Source organism: Microtus oregoni, unplaced genomic scaffold, assembly GCF_018167655.1.
Source record: "Microtus oregoni isolate MIOR12 unplaced genomic scaffold, Mior012 000000F_ref0000247, whole genome shotgun sequence".
Classification (NCBI taxonomy): Eukaryota; Metazoa; Chordata; class Mammalia; order Rodentia; family Cricetidae; genus Microtus; species Microtus oregoni.
Window position 1 is genome coordinate 26,882,246 of NW_024543059.1, and position 13,715 is coordinate 26,895,960.

General features: G+C 45.0%; 1 protein-coding gene across 1 annotated transcript in view; it reads right to left on the reverse strand.

Moving 5' to 3' along the window:
• Nucleotides 1-1,559: 1,559 nt before the first annotated feature.
• Cers3 (ceramide synthase 3) overlaps nucleotides 1,560-13,715 on the reverse strand; it is a 112,236-nt gene continuing 100,080 nt past the window's right edge. Inside the window, exon 11 of the mRNA XM_041656189.1 lies at nucleotides 1,560-3,297. Coding sequence (XP_041512123.1) covers nucleotides 3,139-3,297 — 159 coding nt within the window. The 3' untranslated portion in view covers nucleotides 1,560-3,138. The remainder of the gene's footprint in view (nucleotides 3,298-13,715) is intronic.

Below are 13,715 nucleotides of genomic sequence, written 5' to 3' on the forward strand. Positions count from 1 at the left end.
GATGGAACTTAGGGTTAAGTGCCCTAACCCACTCAGCTAAGCTCCCCAGCCCTGCTTTATTTTAGACAGGATGTTTCTAATTTGGCCAGGCTGGCCTTGAACCCACTCTGTCCCCCAAGCAGACTAGCAGACTTGTGCTTGTACTCTTCCTGCCTCGACATCCAAGGATCAGGGATTACAGGCCTTAATGAGCAGGCCTGGCTTTCAACATTTCTTTTTCCCCAATATTTATACTGCATGTCTTCAAATCAATATATTGTTGAAAGGTAATCAATGAAATGAAATAAGCAACAGGTAGTCTGAAAAATCTAACCTGGAACTCCATTTTTCTATCTGGTGCTTCCCAATACGCTCCCGTTGAAATCCCACATCGTGGGCTTGCTTCACCTGCTGCTTTTTCTCCTTTCCTGCCTCACTAAGCACTGGGCACCACTACCTTGCCCTGCTTCTGAGTACGAAACTGCTACCCATGATAAACCAGCGGCACTGAACTGCTCTCTGAGGATGGGGACTCTGCTAAAGTGGATATTTGTTTCTCATCCCAGGAGTATCAGGAACTGCAGCAGGCAGGCAGCAAACTTTTAAGTGTCATTTATAAAGCTCCATGGACAATTTTGATGGACAGCATATAATCATCCTACAGCTTTTGATGGCAGATATAGAAAATACGGCCATAAAAATTTCTTTAGGGTCTACCTATTATCTGTTTTCTTTCCCTTTTTGTACACATGCAATGTGAGTGTATGTGTGTGTTATGTTCGTGTGCAAGTAAGCATGGAAGGCACCATGTGTCCTGCTTGGCCACGTTACAGCTTGAGACAGGGTCTCTCACTGAATATGAAGCTACAATGGTGGCCAGCAAAGCCCCAGCAATCTTCGTTTCTGTCCCCCTCCTCCTATCCCCTCTCCCACAGGCTCCCATGACCAGCCTTTTTTATATGGGTGCTGGGGATCTGAACCCGCTTTGCTACCTCCCCAGTTTTCTTAACACTTGTGCTGTGTCTGCACATGACCCAGGGGCTATCCCTTCAGGCTCCCAATGGCTCTCTGTCTCAGCCAGCAAGCTCAGTCTTACAGGCACAACGGTAAACATGTGTCTGAGATGCCTAGATTTAGACGCGCAAAAGGCCCCAAAAACCGACCCTCTACCCTGTCATGCCAGGGCTTTGGCAGCTGGAATCCCAAGGCCTACAGGATAAATGTCTGCACAGGATCCCTTCTCTGAAGCCTGCCTCACAATTCCAGCAGGATCTTTCCAGAAAACGGGTGTGTTCCTTATAGATCTTTATTTCTCTATCTGAGGCCATACAATGTGTGCGGAAACTACTCAGTCATCACGCACTGGGGGTTCGTTTCCGTTTTATTGTAAGTCACGTTTTATTACAAAGTCACCTTGTATGGTTCCGAACCCTTGTTCATCACAGGAAAGGGGGTTACCACAGGAGCCCCCAAATACTGTTGTAGAGTTCACCTCTACCTCTTCTGAAGTATAGTGCTTTTGAGCTGTTTGAGAGCTGAAATTAACATATCAGGTTTACCTTCCACAGTCAAACGCAGAAAAAGAAGTTTGAAGGTACATCAATAAACCATGTTTCACTGTAAGCAAGAAAAGGTTCTGCAGTGAAAGAAAACCAAAATAAATCTAGGAAAAATACTTTGTTAACTGGACACATAAAAATTTTTTTTAGTGTGACCTTTCACCAAAGAAAGAACAATAAACCAACAGCTATGCCCTAAGGTGAGTAGAGACATTATACATACAAGATCACATCACAGATAGAACGCACAAGGTGGTGTGCTCAGAAAAACAAATACTAATTTGAGATTTGTTTTTCTGTTTCTCCTACAATCCTTTAACAAGACATTTTGATGGGAACAGAATTCGGAAGAGTTTCTGTCGGTCTGCTTGTTTTTGCTTAGCCTAAAGAGTTTAAAACACACCATTTTTACATTGAAAACTGAAACTCTCAGACCATTCAGTGTGACAGGCCTCTTGCTATGGAGGGTGCCTGGTGGCATGCTGGCTGCTTCATTGTTCAACAGTCAGATTGTGGCTTCCTCTTTATACTCTTCCAAGAATTCCTTCAGAGTAAGAATCTCCCATGTCTGCCACCCTGGAACTGGCTTCCAGAGTGCTATGGCTCAGTGAGCAACCTCACTTGGGTCCCACTCTCCTCAGAGGCTTCAAATGAACCGTCACAGCCCATGGCATCTCTTCAGGCTGGAGGAAGGGCTCAGGGCCGGCAGCACAGGGCAGCTTCCCAGTAACGCTCCCTTCCCTTGGCCCCAGGACCCTGCCAGGAGGGCTCTGGGGTCATCTAAGTACTCCTGGGGCAACACAGTTATCAGCCCAAATGAAAACAGACTTCTGGCATTTGTATCTCTGCGTACCTTATACACTAGGAGCCATTTTTAAATGACTCTTCACACCAGCTTCAGTTAGGGTTATTTCTTTTGTCAAAGCTGGGATCATAGTGCACTAAGGGCCACCGACACCTGCAGGAGACACAGGTACCCCACTTCTATGGTCTCTTTTGCTCCTTACTCCAGCCCTGTGAGGTAGTAGAGCAGATCCAGCAGAGGCCCCGTGGAGAGAAGAGGCCCTGGGGAGGGAAGCACCTAGGCCCCACGGTGGCCCGTGAGCCCCGGAAGCCTGTCCTCTCCTGTGGTTCTGCAACTGCCCTCTTGCCACGTCAAACACACTTTTGGAAGACGAGGTGCTATGTGGCCAAACACCTGGAGAAAGTGGGTTTCCTGGGCAATTGTCAAACCACCCTGAACAAGGTGAGAAGGTGAGAAAGTTCAGACAAAACAAGTTCTTGAGAAAGTCAACCCTGCCTCAGATTCTGTAAGGAGAGAACACCTGCCTGGAGAAATCTTGGCACTCCATGGCCAGCCTGAGCCTAGCTGCTCTGAAACCCATGGAAATTCCACTTTTGAACATTTTATCACAAGGCAGGATGACTGAGTTGGAGGCCAGCTTGGGCAACATAAGAAACTTCATCTAAAATAAAACAAAATAAAGTAAAATAAAATAAGAAGGGAAAACGGGCCACTGTGTGTCCACAGCAGTGGGCTGGAGAGCAGACTTCCAACGTCCTGGCGGCATACTGTGCCATGGAATTCCAGAGCTTCAAGCTAACGGGTGTGCTGACCATTGGGAATGAGATGGCTGTTGGTCCCAAGGCCATTCTTCAGATACTCTGTCCCTTTGCTGTTGGTGTCCTCCTCATTTTCCTCTTCCTCTTCCTCCTCCTCCTCTTCTTCTTCATTATCACTTCTCACATCCTGAATGCTCTAGGAAAGGAAAGAATGGGCCGTGAGTGACAGCCTTCTGGAAGACTTCATAAATGACGCATACTGGTCTAGGTTCCATCAAAGAGCCCTGCTACCCACAGGACCAGCCTTCACAGAGGCACGCCAGAGCGCAAGTCAGAAACAGACGTTAAAGACTGGAAAACGTGGGGCTGGAGAGCAGGCCCAGCAGTTTAGAACACTGTGACTCTTGCAGAGGACCAGGCTTCCATTCCCAGCACCTACATGGTGGCTCACAGTCATCTGTAACTCACTTCCAGGGAATCTGATGCCCTCTGCTGGCCTCCATGGGCACCTGACATACATACACGGTACACATCTGTATGAACCTGCATGAAGGCAGAACATTTGTAATAAAAATAAATCTAAAAATGTTTTAAAAATAAAATTTGATTATGGCGACCAGAGTTTGATGCCCAGGCCCCACATGGTAAAAGGAGAGAACTGACTCCATGTTTTCCTGGATCACAATGTCCACCACGGTACACACCCACACATCAGTGTAATTTTAAAGCATCCATTTTGTTAATAATATATGAATTTTTTCTTTAGCAAGCAAGCATTAAACAAAAGCCTCATCCTGTGTATGGTCTCTTTCCCTTTGAGTTATTGGTCAGGGGAATCCCAGATCTGAAAAGTACCAACTATCGCTATTGTACTTAGTTGTCCATGGAATTTGTGAGTAAAACCCCATTGTTGAAGACAATATGCACTACGGTCACAGGATTGGGAAAACTCAGTCTGGTTCTGACCTGGAGGCTTCCTCCTGGAAGGCCAGCTTTCATGGTGTTGCAAGATGCTAGGCAGGTTACCAAGAGAGAAAGACAGCAACAGGCTTGCCTAAACAGTTTGTCTGGCAAGATGCCAGGTGCTCATCGGCGCACTAGTGACCTGAGTGTCTTGTCGGGGGAGGGGGACAACAACTATCTGATTGGATTTAAAGGTGCTTAACAGGAAGAAACTCAAGCTTGCTACTGCAAACTTGGCAAAGGATGCATGGCTAAGGGGAGAACCCACTACTATCATCTTGCCAAGTTGATAGAGTAGCCAACTGCCTTCTAAATATTTATTCTTAAACCCAAAGGTTAGCCCAGCTCACACACCTTACCAGACAGGCTTCTTTTTGCAGTGGATGGAGGTTAACTCAGAAACCCACAAATGACTAAAGCACGGGGGATAGGTGACTGTGAGAAGCTCACACACACACAGGACACTATATCACATGTCCTCTCTCCAGGGCTCAGGGTCTACCATAGAACTGACTGTGGAATGCTCACAGGCAAATAGAACATCTATATTACAGGTCCTCTCTCCAGGGCTCAGGGACTGTCATAGAAGAGGGTATAGAAAGACTATCAGAGCCTCTGGCGAGAGACAAGGGTCTTCTGGACCTGACGGGCATTGCACTCACGAGCTCTAAGTAGCTGTGGCTGCTTACATAAGACCTGCACATGATCTGCCAAGACAATATTCCAGCATGGATGGGTGGTGGGGCTTACAAGGATCTACATTTAGTTGAGAAGCAGTAGGTGGCTGCCAAGGAAGAAAAAGTCAGTTTTCCTCAGGGGCGAGGTCCTTAATAATTTACCCATGCTACAGTGGACAGCTACACCCATGTGTACACAGGCAATACTAATAGACTCAGTGAGTTTGGATGGATGGGTAGATAAGAATAGGTGGAGGGGAGAAAGAGAGAAGGAGAGGGGAGAGAGAGAGGGGGGACATGACACTAGGAGGGAGAGAAAGGGCAAGGAGCTAAAAGGAGTTGAAAGGAGGAATGATGGGTAGACTTGATTAAAAATATATTAATATTTTATGAAAAATGAAGATAAAAATAAAAAAAAACAATGTTTTTTTCTAAGTAAAGCTTTAGTCACTGGGCGTTTAGTTGCCATGAAGGCACAAGTATCTGTCAGACGTGTTTTGTCACGTGCACAATGTACGAAGTTGGTGGAAATGTCTTTCATTGCTATGCTTTTCTGATGGAGGTGGCATTGTGCCATTGTTTGAAATTATGTTTAGCGGTGGATTACAACACCTAGGCTAGTAAAGGCTTGTGAGTCTGGTAGAATTGAGAACCACTGACTCTGTAAGTCAGAGGCCAGACAGGAGTCCTGTGGATTTCCTGCCGATAGGACGCTGCGAGATTAATATGCAGTAATAAGGTGTTTGTGTGCAATACAAGATCTAATAATAAAGACTGAAAAGTCTGCTGTTCAAATATTAATGATTTTACATGTGACATCTTTAGTATAACTAGCAGGGCTGACTTTCAAAGGGCTTTCGAAGGAGCAGACTGGACTGAGCAGTCCGTATAAACAGTAAAATTCCCCATCACAATGATTGTACAATCACTGTACATAGGAACCATAACTTTGATTTAACAGACAGGATTAATATTGGTGAGTGTAGGGGAGAGCTGGGGCAAGGAAGTGACTTTAACAAAGCCACCACACAGCTTCGAGACAGACGGGGCACAAACATAATACTCTACAGTCCCCTGCTGGACAAGTCGGGTGGTGTAAGTACTGGGAGAGAAAGTGGACCCAGGAGGCCTGTGCCCCAGCTCTGAGGGAGTCAGCCTTTCCTCCCTGCCTGGGCACTGGCTGTCTCCTCTCCCCTTCTCACACCCATTCTGACCTTGCCCTTGGTACCATCAGGGTTGGCTTTTAGGCAAAAAATTAAAAATAGTGAAAACGTTCCCTAATAAATGATTTTTATTAGGCTAGACAACCACTGACATGTTCATTATATTTCAATGAAAATGATTGTTCATCTGAGTATAGTGGAGCATGCCTTTAATTCTAGCACTCAGGAGGCAGAGGCAGGTGGATCTCCATGAGTTCAAGGCCAGCCTAATCTACAGTGCAAGTTCTAGGACAGCCAAGGTAATGAGACACTGTTTCAAGCAAACAAACAAACCACTGAAGAGAGGCATTCAAGGTTTCAGAGTTGGCTCAGTGGTTAAAGCACTTGCTGAGTAACCCTCATGATCTTAGTTTGGATCCTCCAAAGCCTGCTTAAAGCCAGCAACAGAAGCTAACTAGTCTGCTACCTCCATGTTCCTATGGCAAGATGGGAGTCCCCAGAATCTTGTGGGCCAGCAAGCCTGGCTTATGCAGCTGTGGGTAATTAGGAAAAACCTTGTCTCAAACAAGGTGGAAGGTGAGGGTGGACACCTGAGGTTGTTCTCTGACTTCCACATACATGCTGTGGTGCACACGCTTACACACACACACACACACACACACACACACGCAACACAACATACACTAGCACATATACACGCATGCACGCACACACACACACAAATGTTCAAGATTTAGGGGTAGATTTTGTAGCTTATTAATGATTTACAAGGCGCCATCTGCTAAGACACTGGCTTAGGGATGCTAGAGAAATGGAACTCTTCTAATGAGCGGGAGTTAGAAAAGTTAAGATAAGGCCCACAGTCTATATTCTAGGAACTAAGTCACAACTGTGAAGCCTTCAGGCAACTAAAATACCTAATAGAGACACAAATCCGACAGGAGTGTACCCGTATGGTAAAGATCAGTGTTCTAGACACTATCTGTGTGCTTTGAGAGTCAATGCTTGCCATGCATCCTTGGAACCAACCAGCTCCATTGGTTTCACCATGCTTCTCACTTGTTGCATTCCAACTCACATGCCGGCTTCTATGTTTGGCTACTAGAACTTGTCTCATGCAGATTGGTGGCCTTGGACTGTCTACAAATCACTAAATGCCCAAGAAAGGGTAGCATATACACAAGAGTGGAGGGTGGATCTGTACGTCGGCAGCCACGCGGCTGTGGGGACTCTGCACGGAGCTTATGCTCACCAAGGCCTATGGGGACACGCTCCTCATCTGCCACTGCCACCCCAAGGCCTTGGCAATCCCCACTAAAGACTTTCTATTGCTATTCTGTTGATATTCTGACCATTGGAGATCACTTGCTCCTAGAATTAGCGAAAATCATTCTAGCATTAAGTTGGCCTTTCTCAAAAAATGGTCTGTGTTCTTTATACTAAACCATTATCCTCATTCCACAATTTTAAGATGGATGAAAATCAATTCTGCCAGGTCTTTTAACAAGTTCCCTGCCAACAAGCCCTCTGTCCTCAGAAAAGGCCCAGGAGAAGTGTGTGGTGAGGAAGGAGCCGCTGGCTTCATCAACTGAGCTCTGCAGTCCTCACATCACCAACCAGGACCAGTTTCTGGCAGATGTATTAACTGGGCAAGCCGTGTGGGCAGAGAGGGCTTGCAAAAAAGACAGATCGGACGAATGTGAAATAATAGTCATTATGAAGAAAACCCAAGGACAAGGTGGGAGCATCCTATACGCTAGCAGAAAGAGAAAAGTCTAAATTTGACCTTCTTGCTTAAGTTCTATCCAAAACAACATTGTTCCTTCCAGAAGCGGGGGCATAAAGACGAATGCACGCAAAGACTAGCTCCTTCTGAGGCCTGAGAGTCAAGTTCCAGTCTTGGGCATGTGAATGCCCAATTTTCCCACAACAATTCGTTGAAGAGACTACCCTTTCCCTATTGAGTGATCTCCAGGACTCGCCAGCAGAGTCATGGGTCCAGAGTGTGGGGGGGTTTCTGTGCCCTCTGACACCACTGAGGTGCACATGTCTACCTTCCCAGGTGTATGTCTGGGGTAAGTCTGGAAATGTGGAAGAAACATCTCCAGTTTTGCTCTTTTCAAGGTACTTAGCTGCAGCATTTGGACAGACGTGGCCTCAAGAATGACCTGGGCAAAGTTCCTTATCTGCAAAAGGGGAAAAAAAAAACCCAGGCAGCTTTTTTGTGCTGGTCCTTGTAAACAAGATGCTTTCTCTTCAGGTTCAGGGGCTGAGACAAAAGTTTCTTTTATACAGCTCCAACTCACTGATGTAAAGTAGGAGGCTTTTATTTTCCTAAATTATGAACAAAACCAAATGAAGTTATAATCAAAATTTCATTTAGCTGTAATTTAATTATTGAACTATTAAATTATAATCTGTTATTTGATTATTTCTAATTCCTGAAGCAGTTCTTTCATTTTACAAAGACTTAGAGACTTTTGCCAATGAGCTTCAAAGATTAGTTTTAGGGCTTGACAGACCCTGAATGGTGTCTTCATTTTCTAAAGTTGATAAAAACTAGAGATTTCAGGCCCTTCCTGGTGACATAGCACAGTGACAGCACAGCCCTGAGCATACTAGGGAGCGTCTGGTTTTCCCTTCCTTCCTTCCTTCTTTCCTTCCTTCCTTCCTTCCTTCTTTCCTTCCTTCCTTCCTTCCTTCCTTTCCTTATTTATTTTCTTTCTTTTTCTTTCTTCCTTTCTTTTCTCCTATCTCTCTCTCTCTCTCTCTCTCTCTCTCTCTCTCTCTCTCTCCAAAGTACACAAACAAAAAGCACAGGGTCTCTGCACAGCCTTTACAGGATCTAAAACAGATGACAACACCAGCCTCTGGGGATCATCAGCTAGTGATGGGGATAGAATGACTTCACTAAATAAATACACTTTGCTCTGGAGATTAATGCTTGGAATTCCAGTATTCTCTAACTGGCAATACTGTGCCTACTCAAAGTTCCTCACCCCTATCCTACCTGAGCAGAGATAAGCAGGAACATTTTCAACAGAAAGAACAAATCTCCCGGGATTTAAGGCAGGAGAGTATCTTGGCACAACAAGATGAAACACAGAAGCTTTGTTTTAAACGTAAATGGTACAGTCTGTTCAAATATTAATTTTCACAATTTCAAAAACAAATCCATAGAATCCACATGTGCTATTGAGAATGGGAGACTCAGTCCTGACAGGAGAAAGCAAAGGGTGTGAGTAGGCAGACTGAAGAGGGCACAGCACCAAAGACTGACAAACTGCACAAGGCGCTCACTCATGGAGAAATGCAGCCGTACAAAATGAAGCCTCTGTCATCAAACTGGCAATCGAGGGAAAGTATGGTTAAAAAACAAAAAAATCAAAGCAAGTTGAAGAGGATGAAAGGAAGAAGGAAGGAGAAATCTCCTACACGGGTCTTGAAGCATCCATTGGTAGCATCCAGGATATTTGCCTGGCAAAGCCAGTTGAGGAGCCCACAGTCACGCCCACGAGGAAGCTCACCAATCTGAGTAGTGAGGAGACGTGCGAAGGACAAGTGCAGGGTCTACATACTAGAGAACTTGTGGGAAATTAAAAAACACAATGTCTGTGCTTATATCCAAACACAGTCACGATACAAAAACACAGGTGGAAACACACTACCCTCAAGAGTGCACACCTCTTCAGAAGAAGTGGGGGGAGAGGGAACAGGAAGAGTCGGAACACACTGGAATGAACTAACCTATCTTTCTTTGCTATTTTCTCCTGAATGGTTTCATTGCATCCATAGCAGGCATTCAGTTACCTATTCAGTGAGTAAGTGAAGAAACGAATCTACAACCCAGCGAAACTTAAGCACCATTTCAGTGTAGATGAATTAGAAATTCATATCCAAAACAGGGACCTGTTCTCTGGGCTTCAAATTCAAATATTCAAGCTAGCCACTTTCTCAGCTGTCCAACAACCTCATCAAGTTCTTTGTTCTCCAGTCAGCTGCACTCGGATGGGCACTTTGATCCAGGCCCTGCAATCATCAGCTTTCCAGAAATGGTCTCAGCCACTTCCAACCTCTATCAAATCTCTATGGCCAGGTTTCAGCTCCAGAACTGACCTATGGCCCTGGATGGAGCGGTACAGCAGTCAGCTGAGCTGAGGCATGGCTGAATGTGTTTTGGTCACTCGACACCTACAGATCTGCAGACCTTGGCAGTCGGACAGACACTTGGACACTTCCTGCTGGACAGTGTTACTTCCCCATCTCTGAGAAGCAAGGATGCTATTGTTGGCAAGGTTTTCGAATAAGGAAAATTCCGAAATATTGTGCCCGGCCATTATTTGAAGCTGGTCTATACCGGAAATTCCCAACCCAGAAGCCACGAAAGGGGTAGAAGCGATACTGAATCATTAGTCCTCTGGGCACCTAAACTTGTTGTGCTTGTTTCTTTCTGCTTTGGGTGAGTGTGTCCCATGTCAGTTTACCCTAGTGTGCCAGATGCGTGTAATTTTCAAGACCGTGGGTGAAGGCTGGAGCTACAGTCTTGGGCTCTGACCAAAGGCTGAATGGAGCTGTTTCAGTAAGAAGAAACCTTGACCCATTTTCTTCTATGAGGAATCTCTCTCTCTCATAAATGTACCAGCTAGTCTTGGAGACAGGAAGCTGTGTGGCAAGCAGCTGGATCCTGAGCTCCCTGCAGCCAGCAAGGGACATGCATGGAGGGGCAAGTGAGAGTGGCTAGCATCAATGTGCCTGGCTCTGCATAAGACCCAACAAGGTGACCTGGCGTTTAAGTGGCAGCGGCAGTGAACAGGGGGGCAAAGAGCATTTCAGGCAGAAGAAACAGCTTATATGCAAAGACAATCTAGGTCATGGTTTCAGATTCACTTCAAAGTTCAACAGGAAGTCATCGGGAAGGACTGTTCACTGTATCAGGGACTTGTCAGTGACAGGACAGGGAACACACCTGTCTCCAGTGAACTTCAGTTCCAATGAGGGGACTGTTGTATTTAGAATAGCCATGTGTAGTTTTAAGTGTAATGGAGCCTTTCTTGGCTCTTGGTTGGCTAAACTTGGGGAGGCAGGGGCTAGGTCTCAGACTTTCAGTTGTTAAACCATAAGCTAAGAAAGTTCTTTCTTCCCTAAGAGCCCAATCTTGGGCACTTGTTAAAGCAATGGAGAACAGACTCATACCATGTTTCCTTCTTTTGCTCCTCACATGACACAGTAACCACCCTTGCATCGCAGAATGCATGGAACACAGCCTCATCTCTCCTAGACACTCAATCCTCTTTATCTCTACTAACTGATTAAAATCACATCGGAGTCGTCATCCTTCTGCCTTAATTTCTGGCATAATTTTTAGTACATTCTGATTCAAGAATGTATGGGATTTATTAATTATACATGTTATGTCTATTAGTTAAGACCTGATTGGTATTTCTTAGAAATATTTTCCAGAAAACCAAACCAAATAAACTTACCATGAAAAAGAAGCAACAACAAAACAACCCACACATTTATGCAACAGATAGGATGCTCACTCCCAGCAAATGAGCCATCTCTACTCACAGGGCTCCCTCACGCTCAGGGTTTGACATCTACAGCCACGGCTTCAATAAGATCATAGCTGTGCTTTTGAAGCGCTGTAACTAAACTCGGGGCTTGGGAATCTGTGGCTCTGCAGTACTGTCAGGAGCCCGGGAGACTGTAATGACTCATAGTGTCCCACTGTTTTGTGAACGACTCCACGTCTCAATCCGCACTTGGCAGTGAAACAAAGAAGACTATAATAAGCATTTTATGCTATTTTAAAAGCAAACTCTTAGCTTTCACTGTATGAAAAAAAAGAAACACATCCAGTCAAAGAGTTCAATTTTCCAAGCTACTAGCAAAATGCCTCCCTTTTTGTTATATTAATTCTCATTATCCAAGTTGACAAGGTCACAGGAAAACAGACTGTTGCATTTTTGCTTTTTATATTTCTCCATGTTGGCACTCCACTAAATTTAAATTGGGTTCTTTCAACCCTGGCTCACAAATGGCCATTTTCTTTTTGGTGATGTGGAATTTTCTAGACCAATGCTTCCCAAACTTGATGTGCACACAAATCATCTGTGGCTGTGGCGGCTCCATAGATGCTCAGCCAAGAGGCTCCCAGTGAGCCCTGGGGTGCTGTGCTCCTAAGTCTTTGTAGAAAGGTTGTTTGCTAAGCCGCAAACCCTCTCTAGATGGTTTTTCTCCATGGAAAGAAAATGTTGAAGCCAAGAGTCACCTGGACCCTTTTGAGTTTCTATGATTTCAAATTATCTTGATTTCTTTAGTCCCTATACTTCTTATTAACCACCTAATCCACAAAAGCAATTCAAAGTCTGTAAGTATGCTTCACTTTATATAATAAATGGTTCTAAAAACAATTTAATATGTTAGTCAGAGTGGCTCACACCTGTAATCAGTAAGCTGAGGCAGGAGGATCATAGTTTTTACAGACAGTTTGGGCCACATAGGGAGTTCAGGGTTAGCCTTGGCTACAGAGTGAATTCAAGGCTAGCTTGGGCTTGGTCTACAAGGTGAGACTATCTCAAAAAGGAACAACAAAATCATCAGTTTCTAGAACAAATCCCACTCTTCACTACCTAGGAAAACTTGCTCTTTTTACAATTCTGCTTTTCTGTGCTCCGGCTGCGTTCCGAGATTTTGTTGCTGCTGTTGCTATTAAGCAGAAATCCCTTCTGGAATAAGACAGTAAAGATTTTGCCCAAAGGTCCATGCTTGGGAACTGTTGAAGGTGAGTCACAAAGGTCTGTCGTACACAACTCCGATTTTAGGAAGGAGACCCAGGAAATGGAAGGACATCCAAGGACATTCACTGGCAACTCTTTGTGATGGAGGAGACACTATTCTCACTATTCAACCTAGGGGACCTCGCCTGGGATGTAAATTAACCACTCCCTCATCAAGGATCCCAGGGTCCGGGTCCTACCTCATGGGCCTTGTTGATTTAATTAGCCTGGTTTGGGGCCTGGCTGTAAGCATTCTTTGGTCAAAGTCTAACAGTCTTTCCTAGTGCATTGTAGTCCACAGGGCCAGTTCATCTGAAATTCTAGAATCCTCACAGTATGTGAAGCATACCTTATTCTGTATTGTTCTTAAATAGGAATACATAAAAAACCATGAACACAACATATCAGGGGTTGGGGCTGTAGCTCAGTGGTAGAGCATCTGTCCAGTATGCATGAAGCCCTGAGTTCTGTTTTCACTTCTTCAAGGAGAAAAAGTAAGGACTGACTGATTGATTGGCTGATTGATGACAGAGCTGGTAAAATGATAAGAACTTTCCCACAAGCTGCCTGGAAGTCCTTGAGAGGCCTCTGTCACAAGCGCCATGCTTTCCTTGGTTTTGAACACAAGATTTAAATGAGAACTTGACCAAGCAAAGCAGAGCTTAGCCAGAAGTCATTCGTTAGCTTCCAAGTGGCCAACACCACACAAGTCACAGAAAGGCAATGTGGCTGGAACACAGAAGCCCAGTATGCACGGACAGCACACGTCCAGATGTGCGCATCATCAGCAGTAGAGTGACAGAAAACAGAAGTCTGGTTGTGTATTAGGTTAGATCTCAAAAGGGAGCACAACTTCAGGCTCTGTATAAAATACAAAATCATCAGGGTGGGGTAGGGGGACAACTCCAAAGTAGACCTTAGGAGGCATGGCAAACACCATTTGCCTGCAGAAATAGCACTGGGATTGGTGTAGGGCACCATGGCAAGCTCTGACGGCCTGCCGTATGGTGAAGCCTTACACATCTGGGA